Genomic DNA, 13,130 nt, shown 5'->3' on the forward strand with positions numbered 1-13,130 from the left:
AAAACGGCCGTGGACGACGATGTTCGTGAATGGATGGTAGAGAGAGAGGAAGAAATTGTAATAATAAAGGTGCGAATGGCAGATTTCAAGACATTCACATTCGGCGCTGTGGTGTCACATGCATCAGTCCAAGTTCTCAAGGTTCGGTTGGCAGCTTCAATTTCTGCATAGCTTCCAACAAGATTAGGATTACCGTAGTCTGGCCCGTTTCCAACAGCAAAGGTTCCTGGTTGGGGCGTCGTTGAAACGTGTGCGTTCGGTGGCGAGGAATTAAGGGCCAGGGTTTCGCGGAATGACGATGCTCGAGGGCGCGTTAAGAGGTGCACGGGGGTGTTGGATCGAAAGCGAGAGCACGAGCGGTTCAGCGGGCCAGCCCACCCTGAAGACGTCTTCTTGAATGAATCCAGATATGCTCGTTTCCCTTCTTTCCTTCCTTCCTTTCTTCAGTCTCCACCTCCCCTCTCCCTTGGCCTTTCCTGCTCCCGCGCTATTGCTGGCGGGCGTTGTCGCTGGTTGGGCCGAGGACACGGACAACTCAAGTACCGTACGCACCACCGCACCACTTCCCGCTGTGTCTAGCCGCGTTGCCGTCTGCTCGTGGCCGATTTCCAGAAAGCGGTAGATGACAGATCCCTTGCGTGTCTCTCTGTCTCTGTCTCTCTGTGTCTCTTCCTTAGATCCTGCCTTTCGTTCCGTTCCGGTGCTTCCTTTCTCTCTTTCCTTACTCTTCTATTCCGTTTTTCCCACGTTATCTTTCTCTCTCTCTTTTTCCTGCTGATTCGCACCGGATTCCTTCCCGTCGACGCTGTTGGAAGCCGCAACCGCTAGTAATTGGGATAATTCGTCGAGGAAGAGAGAGTGACCTCGATATGTGATCGAGAGCGAGCGAGCGAGCGAGGGCGTCGGGTCTGGGGGGGCAGGTATAGGTAGTTTTTCTTCCTTCTGAGTGTGGAGGAGGGGGAGAAGGTAGTTGAGGATCGGAAGCTTTCTTCTTTTTGGTCTTCCAGTTTGACGTACCTACTCTATGTCTGCGGCGCGCGAGCTAGAGTAAAAAGCAGGGAAGCTGATCTGGGAGCGAGGGGCGCGGCGCTGTTAGAAAAGTTCTGGTGTCCCGCCTGACACGGCAGGGATCAATACATAGGCAGGCCAGGAGTGCTGCTAGGTTGACTGCCGATCTCGGTCGCGTTTACGGGGCAGAGGGGGTGGAGGTGGGTGGGTGGATGGATTTCAGCCCAGGCTCGCTTTGAAAAACGGACGATGCTGGCTGCCAACCCTCACGAATCCGAGTCCAGGCTAGCTAGGACGCAACCGCGAACGATACGATGTTGTACGGCTGCACTGCTGCACTGCTGCTGCGCTGCGCTGCCTGCGAATCAAGTGAGAAGCGAGCGGGGGGCGGAGTCTCGGGATAAGGACAATAAGGATGACGGTGATGATGGCGGGGACGAGGATGAGGACAGGGACGGGGGCGGGGATGGAGACGCGGGCCAAGAAGACGAAGCAGAAGCAGACGCAGAAGCAGAAGCAGACGCGAAGAGAAGAAGAAGAAGAGCAGCAGCAGCAGCAGCATCCATAGGTGCCCATCAGTCATCGGCACCGCATCAATACCGATATCGTCAGAGCATCAACGAGCACAACAAGCACAAAACACACAACAAGCACAAAAGCACACTCACAGACAAACAACGTGCCCGCAGCCGATGGCAGTGGCCGTATGTGCCGTACTGGGAGATGGAGGAAAAGGAAAAGAAATTTCAGTACGCAGACGATCGCTCAGTTGCATCCTCTTGTATGTATGGCCGCAGCGTGTGGATGTGGGGGGGAGGGGGCCAAGTCCGTATGAGGGCCAAGTGAGGGCCAAGTGAGGGCCAAGTCCGGGTCAGGGCCAAGTCCGCCTGAGGGCTGAAAGCAGAAAGGAGTGTCTAGCGCTTGCGTGTGTGAGCGTCGAGCTACCAATAATGCAAGTCCCGCCGGGAGGTGCAAGGAAGGAAAGGCTTTCGCCCCATGCAGGCCTGCTGGAAGACGTTCCGTTTGTGTTGTGCGCTATGGATGGATGACAAGAGAGTGACTCGAAGCCAGCAACGCCGCAGCGGGGAGAGCACTCAAACACAGTCGATGATGGGGCATCGTCGCATGGAGATATAGAAGCAGATGGTCTGGTTGTTTGTGAGTGGATGATGTCGTCTTCTTCTTCACGCTCCATTGCCCAAAGATTTCAACGTATGTACTCTACACGCGGACTAGTACTGTCGGCGGAGAAGTCAGACAAGCATTGACGGTCCATAGTCCGACAGGAGGGGAGGGGTGAAGGGCCGGACCAGCGTTGATGTTCGCGGAGTGCAGTGGTCACTGATCAGCGGCGGTGGAGTGAGATCTCTCCGTTGGCGCTTCGGGCATCACAGCCAAGTACTCTGCATACCGACTTACTTACCTAAGGCATCTACCGCACTCCACAGTGCGAAGTTCAAGCTCAACCCTGGGCTGCCGAAGCCGGCGATTGCGGTTGTCTCCGCCCTTCTTCTTCCACAGCCCTGGCATGTTCGCTGTTGCACTGCTCTCAATGCAGCCTGCCGTCCGGAGAGGCAAGTCCCCGCCCAACGGGCTGTACTAGCAACAGGCAAGTATGTACTCTACATACTCTACTCTTATATGTGCCTCTGTTGCACTTTCCTCCTCCCTTCCATTTCGAGTCTTGGCTGCTGCCGGCCTGCTGCGGCCAGTGGTGATACCTACTCGAACCCCCCGTAGGCAGGCGGCTGCAACAAACAACGGGCCCGATGCATTCGTGTCTTTCCGCGACAATCTTCATATACTCTAGATACTATGCCGGCCGGCCCGGAAAGCTTCGTGTACATACGGCACTAGTTATACTGTACTCATCATCATCATCATCATCATCATCATCGTGATCATCATCATTCATGTACAAGTGCCGATCTCTCCAGTTCCACGCCGTACTCCGACGAATACGTTTAGAGTACGTATCATGTGTATCTACTCTAGAGTACCGTACATACATACATCACAATACCTGGCGCACTCGGCAGCTCTTTCAGATGCCTACTTCCTCTACCGTACTATGCCCTCTTCTGCCTACCCCAGCCCGGATACAGCAGCTCACCATGCCGAAGGCTGAAGCTGTTGCACTGTTGCACTGAACGTTGCAGCACCTCCGTGACTCCGTCCATAGAGAGCCCGCCAGAGCCCGCCAGAGCCCGCCAGAGCCCGCCAGAGCCCGCCAGAGCCCGCCAGAGCAAGCGGAGTCAGATGGGATATGCATGGTATGCGGGCGTTGTGGCGCAACCCCAAGCACTGGACTGGGATGAGCGGACGAGGATGGTCGGAGGCGGTTGACACTGGTGATTGGCGGTGCGGGGTGTCTATCTACAGGATTCGGTTGGTCCCCCCACTGAGGGCCAACACCCAACACAAGACTTTGAACGTGCACGGAAGGCGATCATCAACTTCGTTCATCATTTGATGACAGTCGGTCGGCCATATCATATCATATACGGTACGTTTATGGCCTCAAACGCTGCGCTGTTCTCCCTCCCTCAGCCTAGGAATCGGCGGATGTGGCGCGTTCGATAAGCACTAAACCCCGACAAGATCGGCGCTGAAGAATAGAATACGGCCCTTCAAACAAACAGCTCCGAGTCGGCGGCTTCACCGAACCTATGATACCAAGATACCAACCATGATAACTTGTATCCATCGCCACTCTTCACTACTATCTAGTACATACCCGTCTTGCGTGTGATCTTAGCCGCTATGCATGCATATCTGTATATCTGCATATCTAGGCTGTGATTACACCAGCTCGCTCCCAAGTCCCGATTGCAACGGTCTTTGTACTCTATGTATGCAACTGCCGTCAACGGCCACGGAGGAAGGCCGCAGGTACAATATACCCAGTACAAAGCGAACGGCGTGGGCATCGGCGTGGGCGGGTCTTGGCTCAATCACTCTATCTGCTGGCACTGGGCAGATGCGCCTGCCCATACATCTCTCGGACGCAACTTGAGTCACCTTCCGAGTTGTATCTGTACCGAGATTCTCCTCTAGAGCGCCGATATTGTGCTACTATATAGCAGTTAATAGTTGTGGTCGTTGCGCCCCCCCACACGAAGAGGCTAACTGCTATGTGTACGCCGTTGGGCGGCCCTATGCGTTGAGAGATACGGTATGTACAGATTTCTCGAGCCTCCCGCCACTCAGGTCTACCAATGTAGAGTACTCTACATGGTACACGATGGATGGGATGAAGGGATACCTACGGTATTAGCCGGATGCAAAGATGACTTACCTACTGTCCAGTGCGCGCGCCGTCCACCATATGTAGGTAACTCTTGTCGGAGGAGAGTTCGAGCCGGTCGTATGTAATGTTTCCCTTCACCTCAAAGTTCAAACCGTGGTTCAAGGCATGCGGAAGGCATAAGGTGGGTGGGCACTGGGAACTTGACACTGGGCACTGGAAGCAGTGGGAGGAGCAGGGTCTTCCCCGGCTCAATCGATGCCCCACTGCCAGGTCCCCATCCCCAGCAGCCCAGCTCCCGTAATTATTTTTGGACCACTAGCGGCACCATGACTCCATGGAAGCATTTCATACGAATCCTCGAACGAAAGAGAAAGAAAAAGTAAGAACAGTCAGTTTCGTTGTGTAGGCGTCTCCGGAGTCCAGACGCCAGAACTTCACAGAAGTTCTGTTCGAATGCATCGGGGGCCGGGGCAGGAGTTTTCCGGAGTTTGGAAGCCTAACTCGGGATCTACATATCTAGCCTCCGGGTGTTTATTAGTTAGGTGCTGATCCTACCTACCCACCTCTCCAGATCGAACGATCACAATTGCTAAGTGGGTAGCTTTAAGGCTCGGACTCTCTGCCGGCAATTATCCATGGTCCATGGATTCGTTGCTGGATCCTTGCTGACTCACCCGCCGGCGCTCACTCGGTGGTGTCGACGAAGTACCTAGCAATTTCTACATACCTCAACTACCCATCCGCTCCCTCCAACTACAGGAAGGAATAATCTCTACTACGCAACTACAAGTTCCCTGATCTAGCAGGGCCCCAACGTCACGTCTGTGACCATGGAAAGTCACTCGCCCTATGCCGGCCGGCCGCCAAGGTTATATATAATACGTTAATATAGCTATATTACAGTGGCTAGTAGCGACCGCCGACCAGGCCGTCTTGAGAACTGATCTCCGCTCTTGGCCGGCCAGTGACGGCGCCGAAAGTTGAAACCACTCTACAGGCACGGAAGCCGGATCGGATACTGTTCTGCCGATGGAACTTTTGTATTATTGCTGCTGGATGCGCTAGAGTTTAACGGTGCCCGTGTCTTCAAATGTAAGCCACACTTAAGGTAGGGAAGCAATGCGAGTGACGGTCCGTGAGCAGGCAGACATCGTCTTACACCCAACATCCCTGGATCCAGGGCGAGCAGCAGCACCCCACGCTCCGGGGTGGTGGCAGCAACGCCACACCAGGGCGGCCTGATACCGCACCGCACATACATATAGTAGATTGTTCCTTCGATCCGAGTCATCAGCAAGGACCCAGAGGAGGCAAGACGGTTATGCCGGGTAGTAGAGTTGACGGTATGATAGCCAACCCCCATTAGCAGGAAGAGTTTAATTCCGGGAGGTTTTTTTTGGCCGCGCGGCCTGTTTGATTGCGGTGTGGCTCGAACTATCTAGGTGGGTATGCGCAAGGAGACGAGTGATTATGTATCATGTACATAGCACGGTTGGCTCGGCTAGCATATGTGCGGGTAGGTAGGAAGAATCTCTCTCTGGATCTTGACGTTCGATATATAGCGTAATAGCGGGAGTGGAATGTGTGCTGCCGAGTGCTGGAACATGACACCGTACTACTATGCGCGGGTAGATTGCCTTATTCTCATTCAAAATTAAGCTCAACAAGCATTACCTGTGATGAAATACATATAACTGGCCGCGTGGCCCAATGGCAAGGCGCTTGACTACGAATCAAGAGATTGCAGGTTCGATCCCTGCCGTGGTCACTTCATTCTTTTTTTCCTCTTTTATCCTTCTTTTTGCGCGGCTGTAGGGAGGCGCTGGCGCCTGAGGTTACCAGTTAGTGCTGGTGTTGGTGATGGTTATGCGTTGTGCATAAATATGGTGTCCGGTTTGCTGTTATGCTTCAGGATGACGGAAATCGTCAACCGCCAACAGCACCAGTATCTATCGCTGAGACGAAGGTCTGATGAGGGTGGGATGAGACGAGCGAGGTGAACTGCCATCGAAAAGACTACCATAAGATGCCGTCAACAAACTATGTGGGTCTAGATACATGTGCGTAGGACCAACAGAACTCAATTTACGAGAGTTGACAGTGCTTGACATACTGTTCATACTGTATCATACTTCCACTTCCCTCGAGCCTTTCGCTTGCGTCTTTGACGACTCCATCCCCTCCTCTCGCCGACAACAATCACAGCTCCGCCACTACTCCTTCGGGTTGTACCCGACGCATGTGGTACATCTCCACCGTTGACACTATGACAGGAACTTGGAAAGGACTATGGACATCGACAGCATCCCGCGACAGATACCGGTATACAGTGCGTTTGCTCATCTGTTAGCGGCCGTCTCCATGGAGAGAAAGGTCGAAAGCCGGTGAGTTTCAACTTTCAAGCACCCAGACCGAGTCCTTATGGCTGGCTGGCTGGCGGTCCGACTTTCTGGATCACACGGAGCGTGCCGAGACTGATCCGTTTCATCTATGCCGAACCTACCCTTCCGCCGACCTGGTGACGGAGGCTGCCCGAGTAAATTGCGAGTTGAGTTGAGTCAGACTGTGCCACAGCTGTCACCGAGTGACAGGACACATATAACTGGCCGCGTGGCCCAATGGCAAGGCGCTTGACTACGAATCAAGAGATTGCAGGTTCGATCCCTGCCGTGGTCACTTCAATCTATTCTTTTGTTTTTCTTTTGTATCCCCGGGAAGGGCGGGTTTGAGTCTCGCAGTCTGCTGGCGGATCGGAAGATTCGTTTTGTTTGGTGGGACTGGTTCTTCTGTACCCATCGAGTGACAAGAACTACATATACGCATACATAGGGGTTCGTTCCTCAGGCGTGGGTTGCTCAAGGAAAGACATCTCTTTTTGATCATATGATGCATGCCGATACAATAAATACTCGTGTACCGGTGCTTGAAGAGGAAGTGGGTGAAGTAGACTCATTATATAGGCGCGAGATTGGAACCCTCGAATAGAATGGTGTTCGATGGGAAAAAGTACTCATGCCACCGACATTTGTATGTAAATTTTCTATCTATTTAATCATTCTTTTGGGCCGCAACAAAATACCAAATAGATATTGGAGGAAGAATTAGAAACGCCAACAATGGAAGTCATGTAGGTAAGATACTAACGAGCACAGTAGCCCAAGGAATCAGCAGATGAAATATGAACCAATAAAGTCAATGAAAAGGAAAATAACAAAATGATATATAGACGAACTATGGAACTGAAAGAGAAAAAAAAAGGTGAGGTGGTTTCCCTCGATCACCACCCATTTACCCATGTAGCCACAAAATCAGTATAACGCACACCGGGGGTTTTCGTTTCAGCTCACTCGGCATCTAAGTCATCTTCACGAAGCATTTTCGCCTACCACAACAGAAGAGTGTGCGCCAACTCCCCAAACCTCTTGACGGTGCATTTCAACAATGCAGCCATGTTCATGGCGCAGTTCACCGTGAAAATGTCCCGGAGACTGGCCTTGCGGCTTGGCCACGCTTCTCCATCGGCGTACTCGTCTTCGGTCATCCCGTAGACCCAGGCCAACAGCGAAACAATCTCGTCCTCCCAATCAGCTCCCCAGGCATGGCGGCGAAGCGCTGAAGGTAGGTTCCTCGTTGCAGCGTCCTTGAGCTCGGCCACGCGCATCTTGTCCGCAAACATGGCTAGCTCCGCGTGCAACAGGAGCTGATTGGCGGCGTCTTGAGGAAACGTCTAGGTTCCGGTATATAGGAACCCCGCGAATGCCTCGAAGACTTCGCACGAGACGGGATCGCGACAGAATTCGCGGAGGCTTCCTCGCCATCCGAAAGTTTGGCTGCGTGAGGCATCGTGACGGTTTGTCGGTCGGATGTAAGGTTTGTGGAGAAGAGATAGTGTTTGTAGGCTTGCGGAGGGAGAGAGAGATTGTGTGTGTGTGTTGGTTGGTGGAGAGAAAGAGAGAGAGAGAGGAAGAGAAAGAGAGAAGATAACGTGGTCCAGTAAAGGATCGGCGAAAAAGAAGATGAATGAGAATTTGGGGTTCTATCCAACTTCAAAGAGCCATCTGGCAAGTTCTCCCCGACTTCTTTGAACCATACATCTTTGAGGCATGTACAAGGGCGAGTGATAGATGAGCATCTGGAGTACTGACCGCAGCGATGGGAAAATTATACATCCTGTATATTGTGCGAGCGGGAGGTTTCCCATATGATTTTTCTGTATTCATTCGGCACTACATAGCCCTCTTCTAACCCTTTGTATGTAGATATGATGCAGGTTCTATCTATTCTAGGTATATGTGCAAACCTCTCCACTACTGGAAATCAGTGAGATCTCTCTTCATCCACCCGGACACACCCAAAACACCGCCCTTCTGCTCGGGACCCCTTTCGCCCGGATCTTCACACTCAACAGAATTATCCAGACTCCACCTCCGAATCGGCAACACCCCCAAATCAGTGTGCCACCCAGCCTTCCACAACTCCAATCCCGCCCACGCAATCATGGCCGCATTGTCAGTGCAATACTTCACTGGCGGACACACCAGCTGCACATGCTCGAATCCAGCCTGATCCAGATACCTCCTGATTAAGTATCTCAAGAAGCGGTTGCTCGCAACCCCACCACTTATGACCAAACTCTTTATTCCCTCGGCCTGCGGTGACTTGAGCGTTGCCACGGCCCTATCAGCAACATGTTCGAACGCCATCATCATTGCCTCTCTCCCCAACTCCTTCGTCTCCTCCACTTCAATCGCTGGGTTTGCATCTATATACCTCTCGAGTGCGCTTCCTAATCCCGAAAACGAGAACGCATCCGGCCGTGGGTGCAACTGTAGTGGTGGAACCATCTTCCAACCCCCCCATCTTTCGTGCTTCGTTCTATTCTCCGCCTTTCTCTCCGTAGTCCCCGGCGGGGAGTAACGCCAATCCTCCTCTCCTCGTGGAAAACAAAACTCCTCTAGCACCTTGCCATAAGCCACGGCCTCACCCTGCATCTCCAGCACATCAGGCGGCAGTATGCGCCTGGCAACTTTATCCACCATATCCCCGACGGCGATATCTATACTCCCCGCGATGACGGTATGTTCCGTCAACGCGTGCGAGTGCAACAGCATCGTATGTCCGCCGCTCACCAGCAGCGTCAAGAACGGAAACTCCGCACCGCTTCCCTCTCCCAGCCGCTCGATCAACCGTGGCGTAAGCGCGTGCGCTAGCATGTGGTTAACGCCGATCAGCGGCCGGCCCCAGGCCACGGCGAGTCCCTTCGCCATGTCCAAACCTACCGCCAGCGAGGAAACCATTCCGGGGCCGCGCGTGACGGCGATCAGGTCCGGTTTGTCGACGCCGGCCGGGAGCGCGGATACGGCGCGTTGGACGAGCGCGGCGAGGTGCCGCCGGTGCGAGGTCAGAGAGAGAATCGGATGGATTCCGCCGGTGGCCCGGTTGGCTGACGTGATCGTCTCATGGAAGCAGAGACTGGCCTGTGTCGACGAATGGTGGGGTGTGTGTAGGATTGCCACGGAGGTGTCATCGCTTTGGGGAGGGTTAGCCGGTCAATCGTCGGTAAGAGAAGGGAGACCAACCAGGAGGATTCGATCGCAAGTGTCGTGAAACGCCGCCGGGAAAGGCATTGTGTCCCGCGGAGGGGAAGTCGGAGAAGCATTGGGAGGGGCGCGTTAAACTAGGAATTCGACCTGCAGAAAATGTTTGCATCGGAGCCGCTGACGTAGTTAGTACGGTCATGTATGGTCACTCGCGTAACACGACAGCAGAGCAGTTCTACAGGAACAAAGCCATCGTTTTGGTTCTGTTTTTGATCACCACGCATGCGGCCGTTTGTAGAAAATGGTACTCACAGCTCAAGATCTATTGCCCCCTATTTCCAACGACTACCACTACCACCACTTCTCGCAAAACACCCTCTCCTTCTGAACAGCTACGTCTCGCACCAGAGCGTCAACACAGAAGTCGGTGAACCCCTTCGGCCCACAGACAAACGCCAGGACCTTCTTGCCGTCCACTGCCCTCTCTAGATCTTTCACATTCAGTCTCCTCGTATTCACCTCCCATCCCTTCAAATCCGTCGTTTCTCCCACAACTTCACCGGTCTCGAACAGTTCCACACTCTCCCTCCCACACGCCCGTTCAATCCTGTCCAGATACGCCCACTGTCCCTTTCTCCCACTCCATAGAAACTTCATCTCAACGTTTTCCCACTCCTTCGGCGCCTCCTTGCCCCTAACCCACGCTATCATCGACAGGAATGGATTGACGCCTACTCCGCCAGCCACAAAGACCACCCGTTCGACATCCTCCCGCCGTACTCCAGCCGGCGGGAACACGAACTCGCCGCCGACCCGCACTTCAACCTCTTGTCTCAGTGTCTCCGCGGGCTCGCGCCATAGCCACGCCGCAGCGGTATTTTGCGGCGCGTGGCCGATTGACAGCTCAAACGAGGTGGATTCGCGTGAAGGAGGAGTGATGATCGTGAAGCCGCCTGGTTGTCGGATAGACGGCAGGTGCAGATCGATCCACTGGCCGGGCTTGAAAACGAGTGGAGACGCGAGTGCGAGGGTTATCTGACGCAGATGTGGAGTTGGCGTGTGGATGGCTGTTATCGTTGCCGGGAGGAGCGCTGGCGAACGTGCGTGTGTGGCCGTACGGACGGAATGGGGCCGATACGGTTCAAACGACGACGTGGACATTCTCAAGACCGACCGCAGGATCGTTGGACTAAGGCGCTGGACTCGGCGTGGGTTCATGATAAGGTACCTCGCGTTTCGCTTGCATCCTTTGACACGGTCGCTGTGCAGTGTGCATCCACAAACTACATAGGCGAGGTTATTCTATGTCCGATGACGATCATCCTGGCTGCATGGATTGCATCACAGTAACCTACATGCCTGGGTAGATACTACTCGTGCATTCAAGCAGGAACCACAAATGTTGATCGGGATAAATCGGATATGGACTCTCAGCGCCAATTGACAGATGACTCGGATGACTGACGGCGGGGAAGATCACCATCAGCGAAACAACCCAGAGTACTCACACGAGACATCTACATACATTCCCCACAGCTCTCAAGATAGGGCGCACTTGGGGATACGCCACCTTATCACCCTCCCCCCACTTAGTCGCCAGCTTTGGGGGCCGAATCGCCGGATCTCAAGGAACTTAACTTCGCTACAACAGAACATTCAAACTGGCGCGTATCCGTGTTTTATGTATCCCCATCCGCGGTCCAGCTCCTTGGAAATCCCACACCTTGGCGCCGTTTCGAATAGAAGCTTCTGACCGTTCCGTGCCACAAACGAAGGTGGGAATTTATTAGCGATCGCCCGGTTGTCGGAAAGCGACGTTAGTTACTTCTAGTCATGGGCCGGAGGTGACAGATTGAGTGCCCGAGTGCGCGCTTGTGAGGAATGCCATTCGGATTGTGTGCCGATAGGTTCGCAGCACTCGGGATATATCAATCGGCGACAGCTCCAGGGAAAAGCTGGGAAATGATACTCAACTTGCGAGAGGACGAAGAACCATCCATCGCACCTAGCTCTCGTGACGCGTCCCGTCGTCGGCGCCCCGCTTTTTGGATATCCAGCGTATATTTTGATAATGTGTCGTTGCTGATATCAGGTTTAATGCCAGCAGGCCAACAACCAACGAGCAGAGAGATAGGGTGCGATGGGGATCAAAGCTCGTACACGGAGATGTTTAGGCACATACTGTGAAGACAAAGAGCTATGTATATACGAGGCAGCAACATTCCGCACAATCAGCATACCTGCCGTCGTCGGTCCACGAGCTTACTGCACTGGTTTCAATTAGCCTAGGTGTTGCAGGCCGCGTCAATAGTCATGTGAGAAGATCACGTTGAGCAGGTCCCTATTTTTGCCCTGTGCTGACAACGACAAGATCCATACGCTTGAAGCGGGGAAACACTTTCTTCAGAAGGGACTTCTTCCGAGGCTCCTTGACCTTCACTGTTCAGCCGTGGGACTTCGGTTCTAATTTTGGAGTAACACAATATTCAGGTTTAACTATTCCGCATACCGAATGTCGAAAGCCGCGTGGCTCCATCGGGATGTGCTGCAGCTTCCTTCTCTGTCTACGGCCATCGGAATTTCCTGGAAATCGCTTCCCATGTGTCCTGGTGCAGCTCTCGCTTCAGATCCGCCCCCTACCACCGCCGTATGTAGTTATCCCGATCACAGGTATTCGTGCCTGAGTGGGTAAACGGAGGTCCAGACGAAAAGGCCGCGGCGACGCAAACCGAGTACGGTAACAAGTGAACTCTCTGATAGGTCGAGTGACAAGCTGCTCCGGCGCACGGACTTGGCGGCTGTGGCTTTCGATCTCTTCTGTCGCTGGCGGTTTCAGTCCTCCTTTCGGGGATAGTTACGGCTCAGGAGGCGTAGCAAACATGGCGCACGCGCCTAAGGGATGGATGGAGTCGTACCTGGCATAGAGTCGCACGATGAGGCGAGAACAGCACTTCTCTTCCCCTCAGGCTTCAGCGCGAGGATAATTACCTGCGCAGTTGGAACTGTGGCGCTGGTCCACTGAGCAAAAAGCCGTTTGAAAACGGTCCAATTCGGATTTGTAACGGCGATCGGTATCCATCATCCATCTCTGTCAACTTTATTATTTTCGGGCTGCGCAGTGCGGACACCATAACCCCTGTTGGTGGTCTCTCAGGCTCCTGAATCTGGGCACCTTCCTGGTCGGTAATACCCGTATACAACATGTGCAAGAACCGAACCGCTGTGGGGGGTGCGCCGCGCTGTAGGAGTCTGATGTCTATAGGGGGTCTTAATTAACTGCGTACATTGTTGGGTGTCAGTCTTTATTATCCCAGTGTTCCCACGCCCTTTTC

At 53.6% G+C, this 13,130-nt stretch overlaps 2 protein-coding genes and 2 non-coding genes across 4 annotated transcripts; 2 read left to right on the forward strand and 2 right to left on the reverse strand.

Annotated features, from left to right (window-relative positions):
- Positions 1–5,954: 5,954 nt before the first annotated feature.
- On the forward strand, positions 5,955–6,026 carry BZA05DRAFT_t35. Its single transcript has one exon. It is a non-coding gene; the product is annotated as a tRNA-Arg (tRNA).
- An 836-nt stretch (positions 6,027–6,862) lies between these two features.
- BZA05DRAFT_t36 lies at positions 6,863–6,934 on the forward strand. The gene has a single exon. It is a non-coding gene; the product is annotated as a tRNA-Arg (tRNA).
- Positions 6,935–8,454: 1,520 nt separating this feature from the next.
- BZA05DRAFT_386910 (glycoprotease family-domain-containing protein) lies at positions 8,455–10,191 on the reverse strand. Its single transcript, XM_051482522.1, has 3 exons — positions 10,111–10,191; positions 9,838–9,975; positions 8,455–9,787 (listed from the first exon to the last, which is right to left on the reverse strand). The coding sequence occupies exons 2-3, from the start codon at positions 9,915–9,917 to the stop codon at positions 8,566–8,568; spliced, it is 1,302 nt and encodes a 433-aa protein (XP_051342953.1). The 5' UTR covers positions 9,918–9,975; positions 10,111–10,191; the 3' UTR covers positions 8,455–8,565.
- Positions 10,150–10,959, reverse strand: BZA05DRAFT_415697 (uncharacterized protein; the record flags this gene model as incomplete). The annotated part of the gene is made up of 1 exon (XM_051485330.1): positions 10,150–10,959. One exon carries the CDS (start codon positions 10,957–10,959, stop codon positions 10,150–10,152), a length of 810 nt encoding a protein of 269 aa, XP_051342954.1.
- Between the last annotated feature and the right edge of the window lie 2,171 nt (positions 10,960–13,130).

This window comes from Tricharina praecox (genome assembly GCF_024521635.1).
Source record: "Tricharina praecox strain CBS 144465 chromosome Unknown BZA05scaffold_3, whole genome shotgun sequence".
Lineage (NCBI taxonomy): Eukaryota > Fungi > Ascomycota > Pezizomycetes > Pezizales > Pyronemataceae > Tricharina > Tricharina praecox.